Source organism: Odocoileus virginianus, chromosome 23 (genome assembly GCF_023699985.2).
Source record: "Odocoileus virginianus isolate 20LAN1187 ecotype Illinois chromosome 23, Ovbor_1.2, whole genome shotgun sequence".
Classification (NCBI taxonomy): Eukaryota; Metazoa; Chordata; class Mammalia; order Artiodactyla; family Cervidae; genus Odocoileus; species Odocoileus virginianus.
Window position 1 is genome coordinate 385791 of NC_069696.1, and position 27477 is coordinate 413267.

General features: G+C 51.4%; 2 protein-coding genes across 4 annotated transcripts in view; one reads left to right on the forward strand and one right to left on the reverse strand.

The window, feature by feature from the left end:
* Window positions 1-20585, reverse strand: part of CLSTN3 (calsyntenin 3) — a 31215-nt gene extending 10630 nt beyond the window's left edge. Inside the window, exons 1-12 of the mRNA XM_070453078.1 lie at window positions 19965-20585; window positions 17493-17615; window positions 16829-17024; window positions 15182-15390; window positions 14773-14922; window positions 14110-14295; window positions 12703-12984; window positions 11773-11885; window positions 8541-8703; window positions 6138-6194; window positions 5323-5480; window positions 5040-5188 (exon numbers count right to left, since the gene is read on the reverse strand). Of these exons, the coding sequence (XP_070309179.1) occupies window positions 5040-5188; window positions 5323-5480; window positions 6138-6194; window positions 8541-8703; window positions 11773-11885; window positions 12703-12984; window positions 14110-14295; window positions 14773-14922; window positions 15182-15390; window positions 16829-17024; window positions 17493-17615; window positions 19965-20028 (1850 nt within the window). The 5' untranslated portion in view covers window positions 20029-20585. The remainder of the gene's footprint in view (window positions 1-5039; window positions 5189-5322; window positions 5481-6137; window positions 6195-8540; window positions 8704-11772; window positions 11886-12702; window positions 12985-14109; window positions 14296-14772; window positions 14923-15181; window positions 15391-16828; window positions 17025-17492; window positions 17616-19964) is intronic.
* A 710-nt stretch (window positions 20586-21295) lies between these two features.
* Window positions 21296-26617, forward strand: RBP5 (retinol binding protein 5). 3 transcript variants are annotated; one of them, XM_020878714.2, is made up of 5 exons: window positions 21296-21527; window positions 22040-22115; window positions 22411-22589; window positions 25692-25793; window positions 26249-26617. In XM_020878714.2, the coding sequence occupies exons 2-5, from the start codon at window positions 22043-22045 to the stop codon at window positions 26300-26302; spliced, it is 408 nt and encodes a 135-aa protein (XP_020734373.1). In that variant the 5' UTR covers window positions 21296-21527; window positions 22040-22042; the 3' UTR covers window positions 26303-26617. The 3 variants fall into 3 exon arrangements, with proteins under 3 accessions (XP_020734373.1, XP_020734374.1, XP_020734372.1); XM_020878715.2 differs by lacking the exon at window positions 21296-21527 and having other exon boundaries at window positions 21897-22115; window positions 25664-25793; XM_020878713.2 differs by lacking the exon at window positions 21296-21527 and having other exon boundaries at window positions 21900-22115.
* Window positions 26618-27477: the final 860 nt, after the last annotated feature.

The window sequence follows — 27477 nt, forward strand, 5'->3', positions numbered from 1 at the left end:
AAAATACATACACCCCATGTTCATAACAGCACTATTTCCAACAGCCAAGATGTGGAAACAATCTAAATGTTCACTGACAGATGAATGCATAAATTAGACGTGGTACATATATACAATGGAATAGTACTCAGTCATCAAAAAACAATGCCATTTGCAGAAACACAGATTCAACTAGAGATTATCATACTAAATGAAGTAAGTCAGAAAGAGAAAGACAAATACCATATGATATCACTTATATGTATGGGCTTTCCAGGTGGCACTAGTGGTAAAGAACCTGCCTGCCTATGCAGGAGATGTATGAGACCTGGGTTTGATTCCTGGGTCGGGAAGATTCCCTGGAGAAGGGAATGGGAACCCACTCCAGTATTTTTGCCTGGAGAATCCCATGGACAGAGGAGCCTGGAGGGCTACAGTCCATAGGGTCGCACAGAGTTGGACACGACTGAAGCGACTTAGCGTGTATGCATGCACATCACTTATATGTGGAATCTAAAATATGACACAAATGAACCTATCTATCAAACAGAAGCAGAATCCCGGACACAGAGAACAGACTGATGATTGCCAAGAGAGAGGGGGTTGAGGCCAGGATGGAGGGGGAGGCTGGGATTAGGAGATGTAAGCCTTTATATATACAATGGATAAACAACAAGGGCCTACTGTATAGCACAGAGAACTAGATTCAATATCCTATGATAAAGCATAATGGGAAGGAACATTAAAAATGTATGTCTATATACATATAACTGAACTACGTTGCTGTAAAGCAAACACTAACACAACACTGTAAATCAACTACAATAAAATTTTTAAAAAAAGGACATCCTCCTCCCAGGTGTATCTTCCACTCATTTCGTCCAGTACCAGATAAACACTCTTCAGTAGGCAAGCTAATCTGACCATCTCAGACTGCATCCACCGTCCCATGAAGCCTCTCTGACCTTGGTGCCACACAAACCCTCCCAAGAGGACTAAGTCCTGACCAACCAACATCACAGCCACTCTAGAACACACTCCCAGAATCTCCTCCAGCCAATCTGAGGGTTATTCCCAGAGCACTTGCTGCTTTGTGAAGCATTTTGCCCACATGCTTTCACTTAACCTTCTTTCACTACCGTTGGAAGAAGGAGCAGAAACCAAAGCTCCTGGGTCAAGCATCTTGGCCACATAAGAAATATGCATCCCAGTCCAGGCTTGAACCCATTCTTCTCATTCCAAGTCCACACTTTCCCACTAACCCACAGCCACCATGTGGAACCTGGGTTTGCACAAATCAAATTTATTTATAAAGAAGTGTCTCCTTGGAATTTCCAGGTGATCCAGTGGTTAGGACTTGGCACTTTCACTGCCGTGGACCTGGGTTCAATCCCTGGTTAAGGAACTAAGATCCCACAAGCTGCATGGTGCAGCAAAAAAAAAGAAAGAAACTGCCCCTTTGAACATGCAGTTTTCACAGGGGAGGTGGTAATTCCAGAGCATGTCTTATGGTCCACCTGCCTGAGCTAAGGGAAATGATTTTTCGAAAAGGATTGTCATTTGTGTTACTGAATGAGTCCAGCTTGACTACTGGAGCCAAAAGGGAGGAGGCGTAACCTCAGCAGATACCATGAATGCATAGCCCCTGAAGGGACCAAACCCACAACCTGCGGAGTTCCTGTGCCCTAAGGAGCAGGGCCTGAGACAGTCCGCACAGTCTCAGAGAGACCTCGATCAAAGCCTCCTGGCAAAGAAGTCCAGCTGACTCCGGAAGCACAGCCTCCAGCAGATATTCTCACTGTGATGGGTGATCCAAAAGGTGCCCAAAGGGGACCAGGGGGCTGGCCTCCAGCAGACCTTCCCACTGGGATGAGTGATCCAATGGAGACCCAAAGGGGAGCAGAGGGCTGGCCCTGGCACTGATGATGTGGTCGAGAAATTAGAATTTCTACACAAACCTTCAAACAAGAGCCAACGTGGTCACCATCACACAAATGGAGCACACACAAAACCAAGAGTGTTCAAGGTGGGAGAAGCTATTTCTGGCTAGGATGGGAATGGGCTATTTGGCCAGGGACAGTAGGAATAATCAAAAAAAGTAGTAAGCAACCCAGCCTTTGAAGGAGGTAGAAAGTTGACCTTAGAGTGGATGGTGAGGAGCATGCGGAGGGGAGTAGAGGAACACGACTCAGGAAAGGCTGGGACAGATGGTTCAGGGCTCCGAGTGCAAATTTTGTGGGTGGCAGGAGGGAACCACAGATGTATTCTTCAGCAAGGAAGTGTGAGGATGGACATTCACTAACCTAGCCTTTGGGTGGGGGCGAAACTGAAGTTAGAATATTAAAGACAGTCCACTAGTCAGGAGGCTATCGCAAGAGGCCAGAGGAGTGGGCCTGAGAGCCTGCTGGAACCATAACACAGATATGGGGAAAGAGGAAGCAGACACCAAACACGAGTGCAGAGGGATCTAGGTGACCAGATGACTGATGGGGCATGGTGGTAAACACAGGGAGGGCTCCAAGACAATTCAGAGGCTGCAAGCCAGGGTGACTACAAGGACAGAGACACCATCACAAAGGCAGAGAATTCGGGGGCAGGGCTGGCTCAGGCATGAAGTTCATTATTAAGCTTTAGCTCGTTTGTTTGAGGTGTGGGCAGAACTTCCCAGACAGAGATTACAGCAAGCATGTAGAAATTCAAGAGCTAGGGAGAGAAAACAGAGCTAGAGCAAAAGATGTGGTGGCCATCTGTTCAGTGGTCAATGCCATGAGGAGATGGGCTTTCCAAGAATTCCAGAAAGATTTAAAAAAAAAAACTTAGGGAAAACCTGCATTGACTGAACAGTTGCATATGAAAGTACTCAGTCATGTCTGACTCTGTGGACCCACGGATTGAAGCCCACCAGGCTCCTCTGTCCACAGGATCCTCCAGGCAAGAGTACTGGAGTGGGTTGCCATGTCCTCTTCCAGGGAATCTTCCTGACACAGGGATCGAACCCAGATCTCCCACATTGCAGGCAGATTCTTTCCCATCTGAGCCACTAGGGAAGCCCAAGAATACTGGAGTGGGTAGCCTATTCCTTCTCCAGGGGATCTTCCCCACCCAGGATCGAGTCACGGTCTCTTGCATTGCAAGAGGATTCTTTACCAGCTGAGCAACCAGGGAAGCCCCTCAATGAAGTGTTAGTGTTGCACTAACCACATGGAAACCCTGAAACGGAGAAATGAGACCTCCCTCCCTCTTAACCTCACAAAGGAAGAAGGCCCCTCCCCTCTACTAAAGGAGGAGCTCAGGTTCCCACCCCTCAGATAAGCCTCTTCCCTGGGAAGGTCAGAGGAATCCAGATGAGCCAACTCCCACCTTGTGGGGCTGCCCCTTGCAAAGCTCCATCCTAAGCGTATGAAAGAAATGAGATCAATTCTTGGTCCCTGAGGGATGAAGCCCTTGGCACCTTCAGAGCTGGATGAGAGCCCTTTAACAGCTAGAGTTCTCACTGGAAGCTGGTGGGGCCCATCCTGAGCGCTGATCTGTGTCCATGAGAACTCATCTGCCCATAGCCTTCAGCTCCACATCAGGACTGCACCATGGACCAGCAGCCCAATTCCCCAAACCTAGCCCCATATTCCACAGCTTCAACTGAGAGGCTTGACAACCATGCCCATCACTCTCTGGGGCTCAGAGCTTCTTCTCCAAACCCGTTCCTGCCAGGATAGGGGCAAGTAAGAGATGCTTCTCTTCAGACAGCTTTTGGATAAACTGAGGCAGAGCAGGGGAGAAGGGAACACAGAAACCCTGACCCCTGCAATGTATGATGCACCCACTAGAGGGCAGAAGCTCTTAAAACTGCCCCACAAACATAAAGGGTGAAAATGCCTTCAGGTAATAAGTGTACGGACTTCCCTGGTAGCTCAGATGGTACAGTGTCTGCCTACCATGCTGGAGACCAGGGTTCAATCCCAGGGTCGGGAAGATCTCCTGGAGAAGGAAATGGCAACCCACTCCAGTATTCTTGCCTGGAAAATCCCATGGATGGAGGAGCCTGGTAGGCTACAGTCCATAGGGTTGCAAAGTCGGACGTGACTGAGCAACTTCACTTTCACTTTCAATAAGTGTGCAAAACAGGCACTCTGCTGGCATTTGATCTGGACTCTATCATTTGCTCTCACAACAATTCCATAAGTCAGATTCTATTGTTATCTCTGCTTGATGGCACTTTCTCAGCACTAAAAAGCTAGTAAGTAAAAACTCTGTATGTATAACTCTTGTGTTTTCATGACCCCTTCATGACCCCTTAATTAATCTGTGTTCTTAAATAACTAATATACTTAAGGGCTCCCTTGGTGGGTCAGCAGTGAAGAATCGCCTGCCAATGCAGGAGACATGGGTTCAATCCCTGGGTCAGGAAGATCCCTTGGAGAAGGAAATGGCAACCCATTCCAGTATTCATGCCTGGAAAATCCCACGGACAGAGGAGCATGGGGGTTGAGTCCATGGGTTGCAAAGGAGTCGGACACAACTGAGAGATCAAACCACCACTCCTGGCGCCCAATCCAGGACCCTCCTCTGTCCCCTTTCACATATCAACCCCAGAGGTACAGAGATTAAAACTCCTAAATGCTGGAAGTGTGCTTTGGTGGGAAGAGTATGTGTTAGCTGCTCAGTCATGTATGACTCTTCTTTGTGACCCCATGGACTGTAGCCCACCAGGCTCCTCTGTCCATGGGATTTTCTAGGCAAGAATACTGGAGTGAGTTGCCATATCCTACTCCAGGTGATTTTCCAGACCCAGGGGTTGAACCCAGGTCTCCTGCATTGCAGGCGGATTCTTCACCATCTGAGCTAACAAGTGGGAAGAGTAATGAACTCATTGTTGAAAAATCTGAGTCTAGTCCAAACTCTTCTTGCAGCATTGCTGTGTCAGCTGTGCAGGTCAGTTTTCCATCCCTAAAACCAGAGGGGAGGGATGCATTATGTGTCTAGCCGTCAGTGGCATCTAAGGGCAAGGAGTTCTGACACTGTCTGGCTCTGTTCTGTGACTTGCCCGCCCACCAGACACTCACTTGACAGCAGTGGTGAGGCGCAGGGGCCTGACGCCAGGTGTGGCAAAGCGCAGAGTGTTCATGTAAGCCACATGCTGCAGGGCATGGTTGAAGGTCTCCACATCATCCCCCTCCAGGGTGAGCAGGGACTGCGAGGGGTTCACGTGGACCTGGGCCCCAGACACAGACAGGGCTGAGAGCAGGACTGGGGAGGGGGAGGAAGGGAGCCAAGGGGGTGGGGCGGGGCAGGGGCAGGGGGCAGGGGGCATGCCCGGAGGGAGGGGGCCAGAGGAAGGGGCGATACCTTCATGCCTTTGCCCAGGCTCTCGAAATCCCTATAGTCCAGCCCCTCCCGACATGCATAGAGGCACTCGATGACCTCACGGCTCTCCAGGCGGCCTGAGCGCACGCTGAAACCAGCCAGGTAGCCGTGGAAGTAGTGGTGGATCGGCAAGGGGTCTCCTAGGGCAGGAACACAGGGGCGGACGGGAGGTGAGAGGTCAGAGCGGAGGGCGGAGGAGGCCCCAGGTAGAGGAGGCTGAGAACAAGACAGAGAAAGAGCAGCAGGCTGGAGAAAGAAGACGGAAAGGAGCCAGGGAGGGCTAAAAGAAGGATGGCTGAGAGGCAAGTGAGGCTAAGGGGAGAAGGCAGAATAAAAACCGGAGCAGAGGGGGAAGAAAGGCGAAAAATAGAAGCCACAGGAGCAGAACGGCTTCCAGGATAAAGAGAAGGAAAGCGGGACCAAAGGGAGGAAAGAGACCCAAGGCGGAAGAGGAGAGTGCGCGAGGGGGTCTCCGCGGTGCATGCGGGGGGCGCCGGCAGGGATGCGTGGGAGCTTCAGGGATGCCCAGCTCTCCTGGCCGCGTGGCCACCTCCTGCCCCCTGCGCTCTGCCACGCGGAAACCCTGGATGTCACTCTGTGGACAGAAGAGGACACCGGCTCCCAGCCGGCTCCATCTGGCTGCCCTCTCCCCACCTGGCCGCGCCGCTCAGAGGCTGTGACCCCGGTGGGGCGCGAGGTGGTGAAGCGCGAGGCCGGGTAGGACCGCGCGGATGCGGAGCCCAGCGCGCCAGGCTGAGATGCGAGCTCTCCGGCCTCCAGGCCCCACATGTAAGTACCTGCTGTGGCGTCCGTACTGTTGTCGCCTCCCTTGTCCTTCTCTTTATTCTTCTCCTCTGGGGGAGAAAGAGTGCCAGTGAGCTCAGGGATGCGGGGCCAGACTGACAGAGCTGCTGGGGAGGTCTTCCTGGGGCTGCCCCCGGCCATGTAGGACTTGAACCTCTAACTGAGTACAACCCTTCCTTTGTCTTGTCTGAGGTTATCTCAGGCCTCTGTTACGACAAAACCCAAATATGCTGCTGAGGAAATACAGGGCTCCGGTACCACACACACACACACACCATACAAACCACACGCACTACACACATACAAATACACCACACACACACACAAACACACCACACACACACATACCAGATACACACACACTACATACACAAACATACCACATACTATGCACAGGCACACCACACACACACTACATTCACACCACACACACACTATACACACAAACCACATGCACTACATACACACACACACCACATGTACACATATACCACACAAACATACCACATACACACATACCACATACACACCACTTAGACACATCACACACACACACACACACATCATACAAACCACATGCACTACATACATAAACCACATATACAAACACACCACATACACACATACCAGTTACACACACTACATACACAAACATACCACATACTATGCACAGACACACCACACACACACTACATTCACACCACACACACACTATACACACAAACCACATGCACTACATACATACACACACCACATGTACACATATACCACACACACATGCCAGATACACACATACCACATACACACCACTTAGACACATCACACACACACATCATACAAACCACATGCACTACATACATACACACACCACATGTACACATATACCACACACACATGCCAGATACACACATACCACATACACACCACTTAGACACATCACACACACACATCATACAAACCACATGCACTACATACATACACACACCACATGTACACATATACCACACAAACATACCACATACACACATACCACATACACACCACTTAGACACATCACACACACACATCATACAAACCACATGCACTACATACATAAACCACATATACAAACACACCACATACACACATACCAGATACACACACTACATACACAAACATACCACATACTATGCAGACACACCACACACACACACTACATTCACACCACACACACAATATACACACAAACCACATGCACTACATACATACACACACCACGTGTACATATACACCACACAAACATAACCACATACACACATACTACATACACACCACTTAGACACACCACACATACACACACACACCATACAAACCACATGCACTACATACATACACCACATCTACAAATACACCACACACACACACACACAAACACACCACATACACACATACCAGATACACACACTACATATACAAACATACCACATACTACCCACAGACATACCACACACACACACACACTACATTCATACCACACACACTCTATACACACAAACCATATGCATTACATACATACACACACCACATGTACACATACACCACACAAACATACCACATACACGCACTACATACACACCACTTACGCACACCACACACACAAACACGCCACATACACACATACAAGATACACACACTACGTATACAAACATACCACATACTACGCACAGACATACCACAAACACACTGCATTCATACCACACACACACTATACACACAAACCATATGCATTACATACATACACACACCACATATACACATACACCACACACACAAACACACCACATACACACATACCACATACACACACACTGTATACACACCACTTAGACACACAACATACACAAACATGTCACACACTACATACAGACACACCACACACACTACATGCACACCACACACACTACACACACAAACATACATACTACACATACACACCACACACACACAAACATACACACACACACACACACACACACACACACACGCCGTCCCAGAAGGAAAAAATGAAAGAAACAGCTTAAAAGTTGGTAGGTTGCTGACTCTCTGCAGGGTTACTGTCCTCCAGCAGAGGAACAGGCTGTGAAATTAAGACGGGGACAGATCAAAGTATGAAGCGGCTGCAGGTACAGAAAGTGAGATGCTGGTGATGCCTGAGTCAGAGGGGATGACCAGTCCAGGAGGCAGGAGACCAGAGGGGCGGTGGTTTCCTCCAGTGGAGAGCTTTTCCAGCCTCCCTGCCCAACTTCAGGGAGACGAGGTCATAAGGTCAAGCTGCCCTTGCTCCTCCACCAACCACTGGGCACCTCTACCATGAGCACCTCCATGGAGAAGCTCGGGGTTGAGGCAGGGGGACTTACCAGCCCAGCAGGCCCCAATCATGAGCGCAGGCTCCCTTCGGGGCGGGTGGATGAGACCATTGTCGTGGATGAGGGCGGGGTCGAAAGAGATGCCATCTGCATAGAGTGTGACCGTGGGGAACTCGAGATTCAAAGCATAGTGGTGCCACTCGTCATCGCAGACCTGGGAACGGGGAAGGGCAGGAAGCCCTCAGTTACTGCATCCCCAGGAAGGAGCCCCAGGCACTGGGGCTATTCCCTGGTCTATCAACAGGGCTTGCTAGTGAATTGCTGCCAACCCAGCTCAAGGAATCCTTGCCCAGAATGGATCAGGCTCAACCTCATACCTAAACTACCTAAAATTCCACTCTTTCCATAAACCTTTAACTCCATCAACATTCCTAAGAGGAGCACCACAGTGTCCTTTGGCAGATGCTGCCCATCCCAAGTCCAGACAGAACTAAAAGCTACAGGTTTCTCTGCAGTTTTCTTTAGTCTCCATTTCCACACATCATTCCCATCCTCAGTCTTTCTTTTTTTTTTCTTTTCCTTTTTAGATTTTTTTGATGTAGATCATTTTTAAACTCTTTATTGAATTTGTTACAGCATTGTTTCTGTTTTATGTTTTGGTTTTTTGGCCCCAAGGCATGTGGGATCTTAGCCTCTCCACCATCTCCACCAGGGATGGAACTTGCACCCTCTGTGCTGGAAGGCAAAGTCTTAACCACTCAACCACCAAGGAAGTCCTCCCAACCCTTTTTCATGTGTATTGTTGCAACACCCTCATCTGAGCACTTACGCTCGGTTCTCTCTGATATCCTCCTCCCATAGTTCCCAAAGGGATTGCCTTCCTTTTTTCAATGTTTAAATCACTACCAAATTTAATGTTGTCAAACAGTATTCACTAACAAGTCATTATTCTTGAAAAGATTGGATTCTCCTCACTTCACAAATGTTCACAAATATAAATGACAATTATTGAAAAATCACAGCTAATTGCAAATTAAATACATTACTTGTAACCAATCTTTTCAGAAGCAAAATTAGAAAAATTATTAATATTTTCGCAACAGAAACTTATCGTTAATTGAGAAATATATCCCAAATTTGGTGGAGCAACGCCTTTAAAAATTTAGGACTCTTTTTTTTAATTGGAGTATAGTTGGTTTACAGTATTGCATTAGTTTCAGGTGGTGATGTTATTTAGTCACTAATTCCTGTCCAACTCTTTTGCAGACCCATGGACTGCAGCCCTTCAGTCTCCTCTGTCCATGGGATTTTCCAGGCAAGAATACTAGAGAGGGTTTCCATTTCCTTCTCCAGGGGTTCTTCCCCACCCAGGGATTAGACACACATCTCCTGCACTGGCAGGCAGGTTCTTTACCACTGAGCCACCAGGGAAGCCCCAGTTCTAGGTGTACAGCGAAGTAAAGTAATTATACACATACATATACAAAAGGATCTTCTTAACATGTGAATCTGATCAGGCCGCATCCCGCTGTAAACCTTTCAAAAGACTTCCCATCTCTCATAGCACAAAATGCAAATAACTTTAGCTGACAAAGTCCACCATACACCTGACCACTGCCCAGCTCTCCAACCTCAAACCCAGTGTCTGCCCTTTTCACTGGGCCTGGCCCTCTTTCCACGCTTGGAACATGCTGGACACTTTTCTGCCTCAGGACTTTTGCATCTGCTCTTCCCTCTGCCTGGATTCTTCAGGATGAGCTTACATTTGGCTTCCATCAGGCCTTCCCTGAACATCCAATCTGAGATGACTTCCCCTCTCCTTGCCTCCTATTCTCTACTTCAGTTCCTTGATTCTTCCTTCAGAGCATTAGCACAATTTATCATTTTTATTATGCTGAAAAGTAAAAGTGTTAGTTTTTCAGTCAAGTCTGACTCTTTACGACCCCATGGACTATAGCCCACCAGGCTTCCCTGTCCATAGAGTTTTCCAGGCCAGAATACTGGAGTGGGTAGCCATTCCCTTCTCTAAGGTGTCTTCCCAACCTAGGGATCAAATCTGGATCTCCTGCATTGCAAGTGGATTCTTTACCATCTAAGCCACCAGGGAAGCTCTTATTACATGTCTGCTTACTTTTAAAAATCTATCTCCCCAACTAAAATGTAAACTCAATGAAGGCAGAGATTTCATTCCATCTTAGATCGCATTGTATCCCCACAACCTAGCAGAATGGCAGGGCACTTGTATTTACTAAATCTTTGTTGAATAAATAAGGATAAATAAAAGAAAAATAGCAAGAAGAATGTTACCAATATTAGCAATGTGGGGGAAAGATCAAGAAGAAGCAGATGGCAGACTATCTCTTTAAAAGAGTGCCACAGAAAACAGAAGCTTTTGTAGGTAGCCCTCAATTATCCAGTTTGTGGGTTTTCATTCCCCTTTCTCTCTCTTCCACTTCCTGTCTTTTTTCAGCCATTTGCTTACTCAGCCACTCCACCAGGGCTTACAAGAAAAACAGAAGGAGATGGAAACTCAATTAGTCCCCATGGTACCTGTGGTCAGCTTGGAGATGAATAAAGAAGAGGCTGCAACTGTTAGCTCAAGAGATTTTTTTTTTGATCATTTTATTTATCCCTCATAATCATGAATAATAGTGAGGATTTATATACATATATGTGTTCAATTGCTCAGTCATGTCTGACTCTTTGTGGCCCCATGGACTGTACCCTGCCAGGCTCCTCTGCCCATGGAATTTTCTAGGCAAGAATATCAGAGTGGGTAGCTGTTTCCTTCTCCAGGGGATCTTCCCAAACCAGGTATCAAACCCAGGTCTCCTGCATTGCAGGCAGAGTCTTTACCATCTGAGCCACCAGGGAAGCCCAAAACCCTATCGAGGTACCCGAGGTTACTTATTTCCTTGATTACAACATGCTAAATGCTTGAGAGTTTGGAATCCACACTACTAAGTTTCCAGATAAGAAAGAGATGAAATAAAACAAGAGGAGACGGATGATTGGTTGGTTTGGTGTAAGCAGTAATTTGGTCCCTATTTCCTTTTAACCCAGGAGTGCTTTCTGCAGGAGACAAGCCTTGGGAAAAGAGAACCAGAGAATGGAGCCAGGGCAGAGGGGCAGGGGGATGTAAGAATAGTCAGGAACTGAAAGTGGAGATTGAGAAAAGGGGCTCAAGGCAACCCAGGAAATGCCCAGCCCTGCCCTAGGACCTCCTCCCCCGAAAGCAAGTTACACCCACCCAGCTTTCCCAGGAGCCTGGCTCCAGCCTCACCTGCTCCAGCTTCCAGAGGAACTTGACTGGCCGGGCACTCTCAAGTAGAGGCCAGTAGAGGAAGGCGATTCTGCAGCCGTGGACGGTCAGCGAGTAGTGAGAGAAGCCGTCCTCTGAGGGCAGAGGACGGGGACAGGAGTCAGACACAGCGCTGGAGGCAAGGACAGCTTCAAAGCGCCAGAAGGGAGGGCTCCCTGGCTTCTCTTTATTCCTTCATTCCTTCAGGTTCTCTCTGTCTCTAATTCTCCAGAATCTGTCACTCTCTCTCCAGCTCTCTCTGAGACTCTCACACATACACACAGAGTCCAGAGTTGGGCTTTTCTCAGGCACTCTGATTGGCTGAGGGGAGACAGTGACCAACCTGCCCCTACCCAGAACTTCACTGTCCCTTTGGTTAATACAAACTTCATGGGTAATGATCCTTTTCAGATCAAGAGACATGAGCTCCAAGAAGAGGCAGGAATGAAAGAGTAGTTCAAGGCTGAGCCCCCCTGAGAGGGACATCCCCCTGCCATAGAGGGAAGGGGGTCCTGAAGGCTGGCGCTCACGAGCCCTTATAGGAGGAGGACAGAGTGGTGGTGAAAGGGAAAGAATGGGGCACAGCGTTACTCAGGTTCTTCCATTTTGATAGGGGGCTTTACGGGGAGCAGATTGGGGGAGCAGTCTACTACACAGGGGATGCAAGGCGATCAGGCAGCTACAAATGAGAAGGGCGGTGAGCAGTCCCATCACGCTGAGAGCAGTAGGATCCTGCTGGGATCGTGAAACCTGCTGGGACTGTGAAACCACTGTGAAACCCAGCGCTGCCATCTTAGATACGAAGGGAGAGAGAGTGACCCACCCACAGTCACCGACTGGACAGTAACAGAGGGGGAACACGAAGCCAGTCCCCCCCTCCACGCTCAGACGGGTGCCCCAAGGAAGGCTCACCATTCTGGACAGTGTTACACACGATGGTTTCCTCTTCCTTTTTGCCCTTGTTGGGAGTGACACCATGCTTCATCCAGAAGGACAGGGTAAAGTGGTCACTGAGGCTGTCCGGGGGCCCGGAGCCCAGCCCCGCAGCACCCCCCAGGGGCACCTGCACCGCCTGGGTGCCGTTGAACCAGTAGATGAGGCTGCTGTCCTGGCTGTAGTGCACCGAGAGGCCCGCCGTCCAGTTGGCACTGGGGCCGGGCATGGGCAGCAGATCCACCTCCCCGGGGGCCGCGCCTGCAGGAGTCCCAGAAGCACAGGTGTCAGAGCCAAGAGGCGGCAGATGGGGGACAGGATGCAGGCAGGAAAAGATCCCTTACAACTACTTTCACCACCTCCTCTGGCCTTTCAGAGATAAGAAAGGAAGGGCTAGGAATAGCTCTCCAGTGACCTCAGCGCCTTCAGCTCTTCATCGCTCCCTGCCATTTTTCCGTATTGTATCTGGTGATTTTCTTGGGCCACAATCATGTACCTTTGCCAACCACATGTTTATGTGCTCTTTGGGCCACAAGAGACAACCACAAGCTACAACCCCCATAGATACAGACGTCTCTGTGTGCTATGCTAAGTCACTTTAGTCGTGCCCAACTCTTTGCAACCCCATGGACTGCAGCCCACCAGGCTCCTCTGTCCATGGGATTCTCCAGGCAAGAATACTGAAGTGGGTTGCCATGCCCTCCTCCAGGGGATCTTCCCCACCCAGGGATCAAACCTGAGTCTCTTTTATGTCTCCTGCATTGGCAGGTAGGCTCTTTACCACTAGCGCCCCCTGGGAAGCTCTGATATATATACATCTATGGATGGGTTTCCCTAGTAGCTCAGTTGGTAAAGAATTTGCCTGCGATGCAAAGACCCCGGTTCAATTTCTGGGTCAGGAAGATCTGCTGGAAAAGGGATAGGCTACCCACTCCAGTATTCTTGGGCTTCCCTTGTGGCTCAGCTGGTAAAGAATCCACCTGCCATACGGGATCCCTGGGTTGGGAAGGTCCCTGGAGACGGGAAAGGTTACCCACTCCAGTATTCTGGCCTGGAGAATTCCATGAACTGTAAAGTCCATGGGGTCGCAAAGAGTTGGACACAACTGAGCAACTTTCACTCCACTTATGGATGGGCAGAGGAAGATGTAAAACAGATTCTTTTTGTCTTTGGGCACAGAATGGCTTGCAAGATCTTAGTTCCCCAACCAGGGATTGAACCTGTGCCCTCTGCAGTGAAAAGCATGTAGTCCTAACCACTACACTGCTAGGGAAGTCCCAAGACAGATTCTTAGAGAGGTAAAGGAGGGTCGGGAAAAGGCTGGGGGAATGGGCGATGGGCACAGGCAGGGAGGATGGGGGGAGGGCCACAGGGGACAACACCCACCACAGAGTTTCCGCAGTGCACGCTCTGAGTAGTTGTCACGGTCACAACCCTTGGCCACATGGCTGGTCTGCAGCTCTATGGTGGCCTGAATGTTCCAGAGAGGTTCATCACAGGTCTCCAGGCGGATACCAGGGAACAGAGCCAAGCTCCCAGCGCCTGGTGCATATTCAATCCTTTTGTTCCAGCCTGCAGGGGTGAGAAGGAGCAAGCAGTGGGGCAGAGCCGGTTAAGGCAACCCTTCCTACCCATTCTGCTCATGTTCACTGATGGTCTCAGGTTCATATGAAAATGGCCAGCCAGGGGAGACAGCTACAAGCCTGCCCCCCAAATGTCGTTGTTCAGTTGCTCAGTCGTGTCCACCCACGTGGACTGTAGCACGCCAGGCTTCCCTGTCCCTCACCATCTCCCAGAGTTTGCCCAAGTTCATGTCCATTGAATCGATGATGCCATCCAACCATCTCATCCTCTGCCGTCCCCTTCTCCTCCTGCCCTCAATCTTTCCCAGCATCAGGGTCTTTTCCAATAAGTCAGCTCTTCGCATCAGGTGGCCCCCACCAAATATCCGTCCCCAGCTCCTAGCCTGGCCCCTGTGGTTGTCAGAAGGGAGGAGGAGGGAGACCAAGGGGAAGGATGGATCACAGGCCCCGGCGCGTAGCCCCTCACCTTGCCAGCTGGGTTTACACGTGGGCTTCACCTGGATCTCCACCTCGGCATCGTCCACCGCCCGCTTCTTCCCGCAGTCATAAGCTGTCACCGTGAACTTGTAGAGCTTCTCGCCACTGTACTGTAGCTTCTCCGTGTTCTCAATGTTCCCTGGGGTGGGGGACAGAGAGGATCAGGGGCACCAAAGCTAGTCTGGGGGAGGACTCGGGAGCTAACTTTAGGGCAGCAGGTGAATTAGGCAGCAGGAAGCAGGCAGGAAGGAATCTGGGGAAAGAAGTTCCATGTCTGGAAAGCAGGGTGAGGAATAAGGAGGTGAGGGGCAGAACAAGTGGAGGGTGCAGCCCCGGGGCATCACGAGGGATGTGGGCGCCCAGGGCTGAACAGCTGGAGTGGCAGGGACTGGACTCACCATCGTTGTCGATGAGGAAGGGGGTGTTGGGCGTGAGGATCTCGTAATAGCAGATCTGGCTGTACTGGGGGGAGCAGTCGCCGTCGATGGCTTCTACCCGAAGGATGCGGTCGTATAGCTTCCCCTCAGTCACTGCCGCGCGGTACAGCCGCTCCACAAACACTGGGGCAAACTCGTTCACGTCGTTGACCCGCACGTGCACGGTGGCCCTGTGGGTGCCAGCGCAAAAAGAGAAGAAGGAAGAGTCAGCCAGAGATGGGGGTCCACACCGGAAGCCAAGGAGATAGAACCAGTGTGACCCAGAGCCTGGTCACATTCATCTGACCCCCACCCAGGGGTACCAGGTACCACAAAGAGAGAGGAACCTCAGAAGAAAGGGTGACTGATGTACATGGTGAAAATGACCCTGGGGGCCATCAGTGGCTGGTTTTGATGACTTCTGTACAGAATATTAAAGGATAGGATGGCAAGACATGTGAGACAGGATTCTGAATCCAGCAGGTTGTTTTTTCATGAAGTCAGGTCCAATCAAGGCAGATGCAGAATAAAAGCCAAAATAAAACTAACCATATTCAGGGAAGTGACTTCCCCAGTGGCTCAGCGGTAAAGAATCTGCCTGCAATGCAGGAGAAGCAGGAGACACAGATTCAATCCCTAGGTCTGGAAGATCCCCTGGAGAAGGACATGGCAACCCACTCTAGTATTCTTGCCTGGAGAACCCCATGGACAGAGGAGCCATGGGGCTGGTTGCAGAGTTGGACACAGCTGAAGCAACTGAGCACACACACATATTCAGAGAAGTGGTTTTGTACCAGAGTCTCAAGTCATCTGATGTGTGCAGTGAGCTGTGGCTGCTCCCCACTCCGGACCCCATAGGGCAAGCAGAGGAGGCGGGGGTGGGGTGAAACCCTTCATGCTGAGCCCTGCCCCCAGCCCAAATCCAGGCACCCAAAGCCCAGAGGCAAAGGTCCTATCTCCAAATGGGAAATTGAGTCATCACGCAAAGCAATTTATATCCAGCGCCTCATAGTGACCCGGGAGTCCTGACTGCCCACCTTCCCACCATTCTCAAGTGAGAAGTGAGCTGGGAGCAGATAGAGGTAGGAGTCCCAGGTCCCAGCCTCCTTCCTGCCCACTCTTACCCACTGCTGTGCATCTGCATAGTGCACGTTCTATGTGTGAGTGTGGTACACACAGTGCCGGGCAGTGGGAAGGAATCCGGGTGTGTACTAAAGTGCCATCCTCCTCCTCACTCTCGTAGTATCCTGTCTCTGTGTATTGAATCCTTTCCCAACTGGCAGGCACTGCAGTGCCTGCTTTTGACACAAACCATCTCCTTTCATCTTCACAGTGACCTGAAGAAGCAGGCATCATCATTGCTCCATTTTACAGACAAGGGAAAGCAAATCCAGAAAGACTAAAGCTGTCCGTGGTCAAAAGAGATAGAGCCCAGACTGGGTCCCTCTGAGCTTCACCACATGCTCCTGTCTCCCTTGGCTGAAGGCTCCTAAACCCCATGAACAAAGAGGGGAGGGGGTAGATCGTCAAGACGGTGAGGACAGAGGGAAGGAAGGGGCCTGGTCTTGGGGGGGGGGGGGGCGGGCCACCTGCAGCAGAGGGCAAGGGCAGGGGCAGGGATGTCCTCACTTGTGGGACTTCTTGGTGTTGGCCCCGTCCGGGCCCTCGCCGCAGTCATAGGCCTGGATGGTGAAGGTATGCTCCTTCTGGGCTTCGCAGTCCACTGGCTCCTTGGCCCGGATCAGCCCTTCTCCTGTTGCCTTGTCCAGGATGACGGCCTCAAAGGGCACCCCAGACCCATGGAGCCGGAAGCCACAGATCTCACCTGGCCAGGGGCAGGGGGTTGGGGAGGTAAGGATGAGGTTCCTGCTCCACTTCCAGGGTCTCCTTCCATCGCTCGCCGACCTCCCCTCAGGCCCCCACTTCACCTCTCCTCCCAGACCCAGTCCTTTTTCTTGCACATGGAAAAGCATTAATTATGGAACATTCACTCCAACCCCAGGTTCCCTGAGCTACAACCTCTGAGCCACCAGCTCTGAGAGCTGGCAAAATCTGGATGCGTTAACCCCTGCCTGCCCACATCCTCCTCTGACTCCCTTTACTGTGCCACTGATCTCCACCATCACCCGGCTCCCTCCTGGAGCCTCCTTCTTCCACGTTGCCCAAGTCCTCACTGCTCTCCCTCCCAGGACCTCCCCTCTCCTCCCTTGCCCCTGCCCTCCCTGCCCACTTCTCTCTGTCCTGCCCACTTCTCTCTGTCCCACCTGCCCTGCCCTGCCCCAGCCCTACTTACCTGCATACCGCAAGGGAGCATCCTTGTCCAACGCAAAGAGCGGTGGGTTCAGCAGGACCGTGTTGTCGTTCTCCATGACGATGCCTTGGTACTCTGCCTCGATCCACGGCTTGTGCTTGTTGGCTGACCCCGCCCCCAGGGAGAGGAGAGGAAGCACCTGTGAGCTGGCCCTCCACAGCCACACAACCCTTGTTGACCTAAACAGCACACTCCAGGCTCACCACCCTCTTCAGCCCCTGCAGAAGCGCCTGCAGGAGGAAGGGCTGAGGGCAAGAAATCAGCCATGAAAGGAGTCAGAGGGCCTGCGGGAGGTCACTGGATAGACAGTTTCCATGGCAACAGCCTGCCCTGGGGGGAGGAAGAGGTCCTGCTATCTCCCCTGGGAAACCATCAAAGGATGGAGACTTTTCTTAGGCATTTCAAGTGCTGGAGTGTAGACGTTGGGCCTCCAGGGAGCAGCAATGGGCCATTAGAGGGCCCTAGGAAAGGGAAGGGATAGATTAAGGGCAGAGTGGAGATTAGGAAAAGAAGACTAGACATTTCCTGAGGTCCTGTTGTTGATCCTCTCCATCACGACCACCACCCCATTTCAGTCCTGTTCCCTTCTTCTCCTGGCTAAGCCCCATCCTAAGGCCATTCTCCCAGAGGAGAGGAAAGAGGAGAGAAGGGAGAAGGGAGATATATAGGACAGAGGGAGGGGGACAGAGAGGGGCAGGGATGGAGCAGAGGAATCAATGCCAAACCACTGGGCCCAGCAGAGCTGGCATCCTCAGGGATTATCGAACTGGCCTAGAAACCCGACAAATCCCCTCCCTGCTTCTCACTCTCACACCCAAAAGAACACACTCATAACCAGCTGACTCCTATGTCCCCCAGAAGGCCACCAAACCCCACACGCCCAGAACCCCCTTCTTAGGGAGTCATGGCTGAGTCCTAATTCTCGCCTATCCCACCCCTGTTCCCTTCAACCACCAGGCAATCCACGACAGGAGTGCAACCCACTCAGCCTCCATGTCTCCTCAACCGCTACCAGACTCAACTCAATCCCGTCTCCTCCCAGGACCAAATGCCCACTCGCCATTGGCTCTGGGGAAGGTTCAGTGGGCTCCATCCCCCTCTACATCACCCCCAACCCCAACTTCCACTGCCTGCTCTATCGAATCCGATCAAACCAAAGCGCCAAGCTCCCAAGCACATCCACAAGGGCCCATCATTGAGACCTGAAGACTTATCGTCAAAGAGAAACTGAGTCACCCAAAGGACACTCATCCCCAGCTTGTCATGGTGAGCGAGAAATCCTGATTTCCATTTTTTCCTCCAGTGACACCCCCAAAGCCTTCTGGTATCTCGTATGCCTGCCCCTTCCTCGCTGAGGACCACCACAACCCCCTTCCCTAGGGGCAGAGGAGAAAGCCACAGATGGTGCCTAGAAGGCAGCACAGGATGTGTCCGGAGGCTAAGAAGCCCACTGAGGTCAGAAACTGAGCTGAAGATGGAGAGACTGCACACAGCTCACCACCACCCCTCGCCCTGCCCCCTCTCCCGGGCCTCCCCGCTTCCTTCCTCTTGGCCCCTGACTCTCTCCTTCTGTCCATCTCCTCTCACTGACTCCTGGACTCCCTGCCTCCTCCCTCCTGAGCTCTTCCCCTCACCCGCTACTCACCTGTTCTTCCGGATTTCTCCCCCTCTCCTTTTGCCTCTACCTTGACCCTGGTCCATCCCCTTCTCATCCCCTCCCACGCTTCACCTCCCTTCTCCTTCTCCCTTCCCCTCTCCCCACTCATTAGCACCCCCCCCACACACACCCCCTGCGGTCTCCACCTAACTAAACCCTTGGCCCTCACCCCCTCCCTCTCTCCTGGCCCCTCTAACGGCCTCACCCCAGCTAAATTTATCAGCCGTCTGCCAGAGAGGGCAGCTCTGGTAACCCTCAGCCCAGCCGTGTATGCAGGCGGAAGGGGATGGATGCAGAGGAACACGCCAACACATACGTGCTCCGAATTGCTGAACTGCGGGAACAGTTCCTCCCCGGGATGAGATGGAGAGGGACCAGATGGATATGGCCACACACCCTCAGCGCCGGCACACCCCGTGAAACGGGGACCCGCCCAGAGAGGTCCATCACCCCCCTCAGGGACAGGTCCTTCTGAGACCCGAGATCGCTCCAGCAGGGAGCAATAGTGGGGGGGTGGGGGGACAAGATACAGACCCCAGGATGGGAATGGGGACCAACCTGGGAGCAAAAGAAACACATGGGTAGAGACGGACCAGAAAGGAGGGACCAGAGAGAGGTTCTGGGGATGCCAGCCAGAAGAGAAGGGGACAGGTCTGGGAAAATGGATGGGAAGGGGGATGGTGCGAAGAACCACCTGTCGTGCCCCAGGGAGCCTTAAAGGGCACCTGCCCGCCTCGACCTCCACATCGCGGGGCCTGAGACCCCCTCCCTCTGTGCCCCACCACCACCACACTCACCTTTGTTACAGGAGCTGGAGGGGAGCAGGGAGGCCAGCAAGAGGGGAAACAGCAGGGGGGTCATGGCGTGGTGTAGGCAAGGCAGGGCCCCGACTGCTCTCCCCCAGAGCCTGGAGCCCTGCTTGTTCCACCTTGGGCAAGGGATGCTGGGGCTCTCCGAAGAGGAGAGGGGAGAGGGCAGACAGCAGGGCAGAGACGGAAAGGAGCCTGCCGCCCACCCTAGTCCATAGGGCAGACCCGGGCAGACCCCAACCTGGGCGGCTGAGCAGGGGGGAACCGGCAGTGGCTGCTTCTCCTTCGTTCTGGAGCCGGGCGTCCTCACTCTCTCTCTCGCTCATTCCCACCCCATCCCCGCTACTGCAGGATGACGTCAGCACGGCCAGGCGAGGATTGATGGGGCCGCTGGCCAATCGGGTGGCTGGGGGGGCCAGGTGCTGCAGGGCGGGAGGGAGCCAATGGGACTGGGGAGCAGGGGCGGGAGGACATATTAGGGCTTTTTCCCCGGACTGCAATTTGGGGGAGCAAGGGAACTGCGGGGGCTAGGGAGGAAGCTGGAAAGCCGTAGAGGAGGTGGGGGGAAAGAGGGACAGGGAGAGGATCGCGCAGCTAGAAGCCGGGGGTGGGAAGAGGAGACGTCAAACGGAGACCTGAGGGAGGCGAGGAGGAACAAGTATCCACGTCACCCCACCACCACCACCACCGACTCTGCATTAACCTCTTCTCACAGCCCCTTCCATCAGCAAGACCCTGCTGGGTGCCTCCTGGGAACCGCCGAGTAAAACCCACAACCTGAGCCCGAGATGCTAGCCAAAAGGTCCCAGCCCCGAGTCTCTGAGGAAGCCAGGGGGTGGTCAGCAAGTCGGTGGGCCGAGCCCTGGGACCCGAGGAAAAGCGAGATGTCTGTGCCCCACCTCCCCCACCCACCCCCACACACCTGTCAGGACGGTTCACCGCCTTTTTTCCTACTGTCTACCATGCCTACCTCCCTCTCCCCAAATTTCTCATCTTAAACCGTGTTGACCCAAACCACCCTAGTTGGTTCAGAAGCCAGAAAAGTTGGTAGGTCTGAGAGGCAGAGAAGAGTGCGGTGTAGTGTGGTGGGGAGGGGGGAGGGGAGGGCTAGAGCACACCACCTCCGCCTCCAAGGGAATACATCTGGGAAGCATGGACTGTGCAAGGGCTAGGGATGAGGGTAGGTGATGGTGCCATCCACGACTCCAGAGGGAGAGGGGAAATCCCTGGGTCCCAAGCCAAAGAGTGTAGAATTCTCCAGAACAGCCAGCCAAACTCCTCCCTCACCTTCTGCTCCAGACTTTGAACTCAGCAAGTCAGACAGCCTCCTCCGCAATTTCTCTGCTTCCCTCCTCACGGTCCTGCAGGACAGGGTCCTGAACTCCAGCGTTGGGGCCCCAGCTCAGCAGAGCTGTGTGACCAAGCTGTGGGGGCCAGCTCGAGGATTTTCTTCACTGGGGCTCCCAGCCAGCTGGCTGTCTGCACTTCTTTCCCCACCTCCTCCTCCCCTTCATACCTTTTGGGATCCCTGACCCAACCCCAGGATCTCAGGTGAGATATTGTTAAAACTCATCCTTGTGTGAGTCCGAAAGGTCCCTCCCCTCCATTCAGTAAGATCGGCTCCCTCCTGGGGGAGTGTACCCCCCAGGGGCTCCAGACAGTTCCCAAGCCTTCCACACATGGGCTGGAAGCCAGAACTGACCTTCGGAAAGGCTCAAGTGTTGCCTGACTGACAGCCCCCAGTCTTGGTCCAGGTTCCTTCCTCAGGAAAAGCCGAGGTCAGGCACAGCCTTGCCAAGTCTCCTGCCCATCTCTGGGGCTGCAGACACCAATCTCATGCTCATGATGGGGGAAGGAGGGAGGAAATCTGGCAGGAACTCTTATTGCAGCAGGGCCCCGGTGCTATAAAAACCCTGGTAGCTCGGACCTTACACAGACTGCCTCAGTGTGTGCAGAGCCTGGCTGGGAGACTCCCAGCCCCACCTGTCAGAGGACACCCCCTGCCTCCTTGCCCACTCTCTTATATTCTCCTGAAATCTTGACTTCTACCTTGGCCTGCCTAGACCATGCCTCCCAACCTCACTGGCTACTACCGCTTCGTCTCGCAGAAGAACTTGGAGGACTACCTGCAAGCTCTGAGTAATGGCCTTGCCCCTCTCAACCCTTTCACTCCCCTCCTCTCCTCCCCCTTCCTGCCTCTGACTCCATTGAGGAGTGGGGGGATGCTAGGGCCTGGACATCATGGACAGGCTGGGGGTAGGGGGTGCTGGCCCCTGACTTGGGCCCCTTTTCTAACCAGGGGCATTACTAGGAGGAAGTAAATCCCCAATCCCAGACCCGGGCAAGGGGATGCTTCCAGCTGCTGATGCGGGTGGGGAAGCCCCTGGCCCACTAAAAGGACCCTCAGACCCTTGCTCAGAGACGGTCCCTACAGATATCAACATGGCTCTGCGGAAGATTGCCCTGCTGCTCAAGCCGGACAAGGAAATTGACCAGCAGGGCAACCACATGACGGTGAAGACCCTCAGCACCTTCCGGAACTACATTCTGGAATTCGAGGTGGGAGTGGAGTTTGAGGAGGACCTGAGGATCGTGGATGGACGCAAGTGCCAGGTGTCTTTCTCAGGCCTGTGGGAAGGGGCTGTGGATGGGCACGGGGGCTCTTAACAACTGGGGGTGAAATAAAATGACCTGTCACAGCAAGAGGAAGCGATGACCACAGCAGCCTGCCCTGGGATAACAGACTGCTGATGTCACCCACCCACACCCCAATTCTCTCCAGCGTCTCCTCTGCCCCCTCTGAGCCCAGCTGAAAGGGCAACAGGAACAGGTTACCGTCAGGCCAATGAGCAAACCTGTGCTCACCCTCTAGCCTGTGACCCTGTGAACACCATGGTCTCTTCTCTCAACCTCTGTAAATCCGCTCCTGTGCAATCCTTTCTGCTTCTTTCGTGTTCCTTTTGACCTCCTCTGCAGAACCTAGTTCCCCTATTAATCCCTTAAACTGGGATTTTCCCCTAGTATCTTTTTTTTTAATTAGAGGATAATTACTTTACAATATTGTGATGGTTTTTACAACACACCAACATGAATCGACATTAGGTACACATAGGTCTCCTCCCTCTTGAGCCCCTCTCCCACCTACTTCACCATCCCACCCCTTTAGATTGTCACAGAGCACTTGCTTTGGGTTCCCTTCATCACACATCAAACTCCCACTGGCTATCTATTTTATATACGGCAATATATATATTTCAATGCTATTTTCTCAAATCATCCTACCATCTCCTTCCCCCACTGTGTCCAAAATGTCTGTGTCTCCTTTGCTGCCTTGCAAATAGGATCGTCAGTACTATCTTTCTTGGTTCTCTATAGATGCATTAATATTCAATATTTGTCTTTCTCTTTCTGACTTACTTTACTCTGTATAACAGGTCCTAGGTTCATCCACCTCATTGAAAATAGCTCAAATGTGTTCTTTTTTATAGCAGAGTAATATTCCATTGTGTATATGTACCACAGCTTTCTCATCCATTCATCTGTTGATGGCCATCTAGGTTGCTTCCGTGTCCTAGCTCTTGCAAATAGTGCTGCAGTCCCCTAGTATCTTGTTCTCGACTTTCTCTCTCTTGTCTGTGCACTATCCATGGGCTAAAGCATATACACCCATGTGTTCAATGAAATCTACAAACTGCTCTAGACACAAACTCTCCAGCAGAGGTGCCACCTGAGCTCCAGGGCCAAATTTCAACTGCCTGCAAAATGTTTCCATCTGCATGCCCCAAGGTCAAACACAAAGTCATTATCTTCCTACACAGACCTCTTCCTGCCTCTATACTTACTGTCTCCATCAATGGCAATAACCAGCAGGAACAAAGCCTGGAGTCACAGTTATTGCCTTTTGTTTCCTTACCTCTGTGCTCCCAACGCATGCATGTATACACACACACACACACATGCATGCACATGTGCACCACATGTAATTAGTCCAGAAGCCTTTATAACTGTTCTGTGCTATCCAATATGGCAGCTACTAGCCATATATAGATATTTGAAATGTAACTGGTCCAAATTTGACATGTGCTATCAGTATGAAATACACACTGGATTTTTAAAACAATACCAAACAAGAGTATAAGACACCTCAGAAATGTTATATTGATCACATGTTGAAATATTATAATATTTTAGGTTGAAAATACATATAATATTACATATAATAAAATTATAATATTTTAGGTGAATAAAATATAATACTAAAATTAATTTCACCTGTTTCCTTTTTGCTTTTCTAATGTGGCTACTAGAAATTTTTTAAATTATATATGTGGCTAGCATTTAGGACTCACTACATTCCTATTGAGCATCAGTTGTTTACATGGCTGTCATCTGTTTCATCCTAGCTTTTCTAACATCACCTTATTTCAGGCCCTTATTTCTCATCTGGTGCCCCAAATTGGTTCCCATTCTTGACTCTCCTCTAATCCACTCTGCCTATAACCATAGTACTTTTAAAATGTAAAAGTGACCATGTCAGTTGCTGACTCAAACCCTTTCAGACAACCTGCTATGTTCCAGGTATGGTCCACACACTCCACGTACCATCCAAGGGCCTTCCCACAAAAACACTAGATTAGAGCCCCCTCACAACTATCTACTCATCTTCCTTACCTCTGTTTCTTTTCTTGCTAGAAAGTTCCCATTATCTCCCATCCAATTAACTCCCTTCCTTGAATACTCCACTCTTCCCTCTCTGCTCCCTTCACCAACAGTCTTGTTGGTATCACAGATATAACACCTACTGACCTCTTCTCTAACCGATCAAGATTCTGAACTCCTTGGAAATTTCCTGGTGGTTAGGACTCCGAGCTTTCACTGCTGAGAACCTGGGTTCCATCCCTTGTTGGAGAACTAAGATCCTACAAGCCATGTGGTATGGCTGAAAAAAAAAAATGCATAGGATTCTAAACTCCTGGTTTGGGTAGGGCCTATCCTATTGGGGTTTCCCAGGTGGCACTAGTGATAAAGAATCCACCTGCCAAAGCAGGAGACACAAGGGGTGGGTTTTCTATCCCTGGGTTGGGAAGATCCCCTGGAGGAGGAAATGGCAACCCACTCCAATAGTCATGCCTGAAAAGTCCCATGGACAGAGGAGCCTGGTGGGCTACAGCCCATGGAGCCACAAAGAGTCGGACCCGATTGGACAACTCAGCACACACATAGCCTATTAGAGGTCCAAATAATGCTGCTTGGAATGCCTAGTTCTGGTCCACTCAGCTCTGATTTGGGGAGTTGACCCTTCATTCTCAGGGACATTGCAGCTGCCCTTGAAACTGAGAAAGAGGAGAAAAGAAATTCCCTGGTTGTCTCCCAACCAATCTCCCTTCTTTCCCAAAGTCTCCTCTGGGTCAGCCAGAAGTATCAGAGGACAAATTCTCCATTCTTCATCACCCAACCCCAAATTTCATCTCCCCCAACCCCGGGATTATCCTGCTCATCCCCGCTCTCACTGTCACACGGTGTGGGGCCCCTTCCAGTGGCCTTTAGGAGTGGGAGGGGAGAGGAGTTTTGCTGAGTCACTCAGAAGGAAAGGGCTGGAGCAAGACAGCATCTGCTGTGATGCAGAGGGTGGGGGCAGCCCAAACAGAGTAAGGCGATGCATTGGGGTGCCCTACAATGCCCCGTAGTCTTCCTTTATTCCTGCTTTCTCCATAGTCCATAATCACCTGGGAAGGGGAACAGCTGGTTTGCGTGCAGAAAGGAGAGATCCCTAACCGGGGCTGGCGACTCTGGCTGGAGGGAGAGATGTTATATCAGGTGAATGGGATGGGGACTGGGAGAGGAGATGCCGGAGGGTGTCTCTGGGAGGGGGCCCTCCAGCTAGGACCCATTCCCTTGCCCAAATCAAGTAAGTCTACTACTCCAGCCTGCCCCCTGCCAAAGAAGGCAGCTTAGGAAGGGAAATGGGAGCCCTGGGAAGAATGGAGAGAGGAAGAACTCCAGTGGCCATGGTGGGCCCTGGCTGCAGGTCAGATGCGTGTCCATAAATCATGACCGGAGATCTGGAGACTTAGCCACTTCAGCTCCCTGACCAGCTCCCTTCCTTCCTCTGGGGTGGAAAGTTGAGGGTTTGGAAAAAGGATACAGTTCCCCATATATCAAACACTCCAGCTGACGTATCCTGAAGGATTCAGTGAAGGTCAAGAGCCTTGAGAAAGGGGGGTGGCTGGTAAGAATCTTCTCTGTCCTTATTATTCCTACTCTGCCCCCAGGAAATGACCGCACGGGATGCAGTGTGCCAGTGTATCTTCAGGAAAGTCAAGTAGCCGGAGAGGAACTGAGGGTCCCCCTCCCCTCCTGGACCACATGGGTCCCCAGATTCCTCTTGCCTGTGTCCCCTTCAAGCCCAGGTGGCCCCAGGTCAGCAGTCCCTGTCCCAGGCCACTTACCCTGCCTCTGCATCCCCCCTCCCCCGCCCCATGTTAATCTGTAACTTGCAGCCCCCAGGCCAAAGTCCTTTCCTTCTCACATTCCACTGCCCAATAGTGACCTCATATCCAGCTCAAGGTCTGGCCTCCTGGATGAGAGAAACACGCAAAGGGAAAGGGCCTTTGAGAACAATGAACCTCTGCTCTCTTTCATTCATTTGGCCTCTTATTTTCCATCTAAGAAAGCACTCAGCTTCATGCACTGGAGCATTAGTGGAAACTCCATCCTGGTGGAACTTTTGAGAAAGAGTGACTGGACTCTCAAGAATCTGAGCTGGAGCTATTGGGGCTCTTATCCCGTTCCTTGTCCTTCTTCTTGAGAAATTCCCCAGGCTTAATAGAACCAGGTCCAAGGCATGGCCCCAGCCACACAAACTTCAACAGACATGTTGACTGACACCTAATAAGCCTTGCCCATCGTATGCTTGCATCCTACATGTTGGGGAAGAGGGATGGGTCAGGGTGAGACCTTTATCTGGTGCCAGGGGAGGCGGAAAGTTTCTAAATAGTGAGCTGGTCTCCATGTCTGCTTTGGGAAGGACAGGCAACAAGAGGGTCAAAAAGGACTGAAAAGGGAAACGGATGAAGGTGTCCACTTAAAAATAGTCACAACCTGAAAGTTCAGAGTTATGTTTTATTTAGTGAGAATTTTTAAGACTTCAGACCCAGAAGACAGCATCTCAAGTGACACTGAGAGAACTGTTGGGGTGTGGGGGTTGTCAGTCAGGTTATGTCAAGTCCTGCAACAAGGGGCAGGTAGTCTGAACATCAAAAGATTATTGTTAATTAAGGAAAACCAGATATCTCAAGTTAAGGAATTTAGCTCTTCTCTATGTATGGGAAGATGCAAGAGCCTGGGCTGACTGAAAGCATTCTTTTCATATGCACCTCAACTATCTGGGGGCAGCATCCTGTGATTTGATTTGATTTGTGATTTGATTTTCACATCCTTAGTTCCTCAACTGATGGACTGTAGGGAATGGCTGCAGCCTGACAGCTGCTGGATTGCAGGC

Coding starts and splice junctions, on each gene's coding strand:
- RBP5 (XM_020878714.2), top strand. CDS start 22,043: ATGCCTCCCAACCTCACTGGCTACTACCGCTTCGTCTCGCAGAAGAAC. Junction 22,590..25,691: donor TGGATGGACGCAAGTGCCAG/GTGTCTTTCTCA, acceptor CTTTCTCCATAG/TCCATAATCACCTGGGAAGG. Junction 25,794..26,248: donor AGGGAGAGATGTTATATCAG/GTGAATGGGATG, acceptor CTCTGCCCCCAG/GAAATGACCGCACGGGATGC.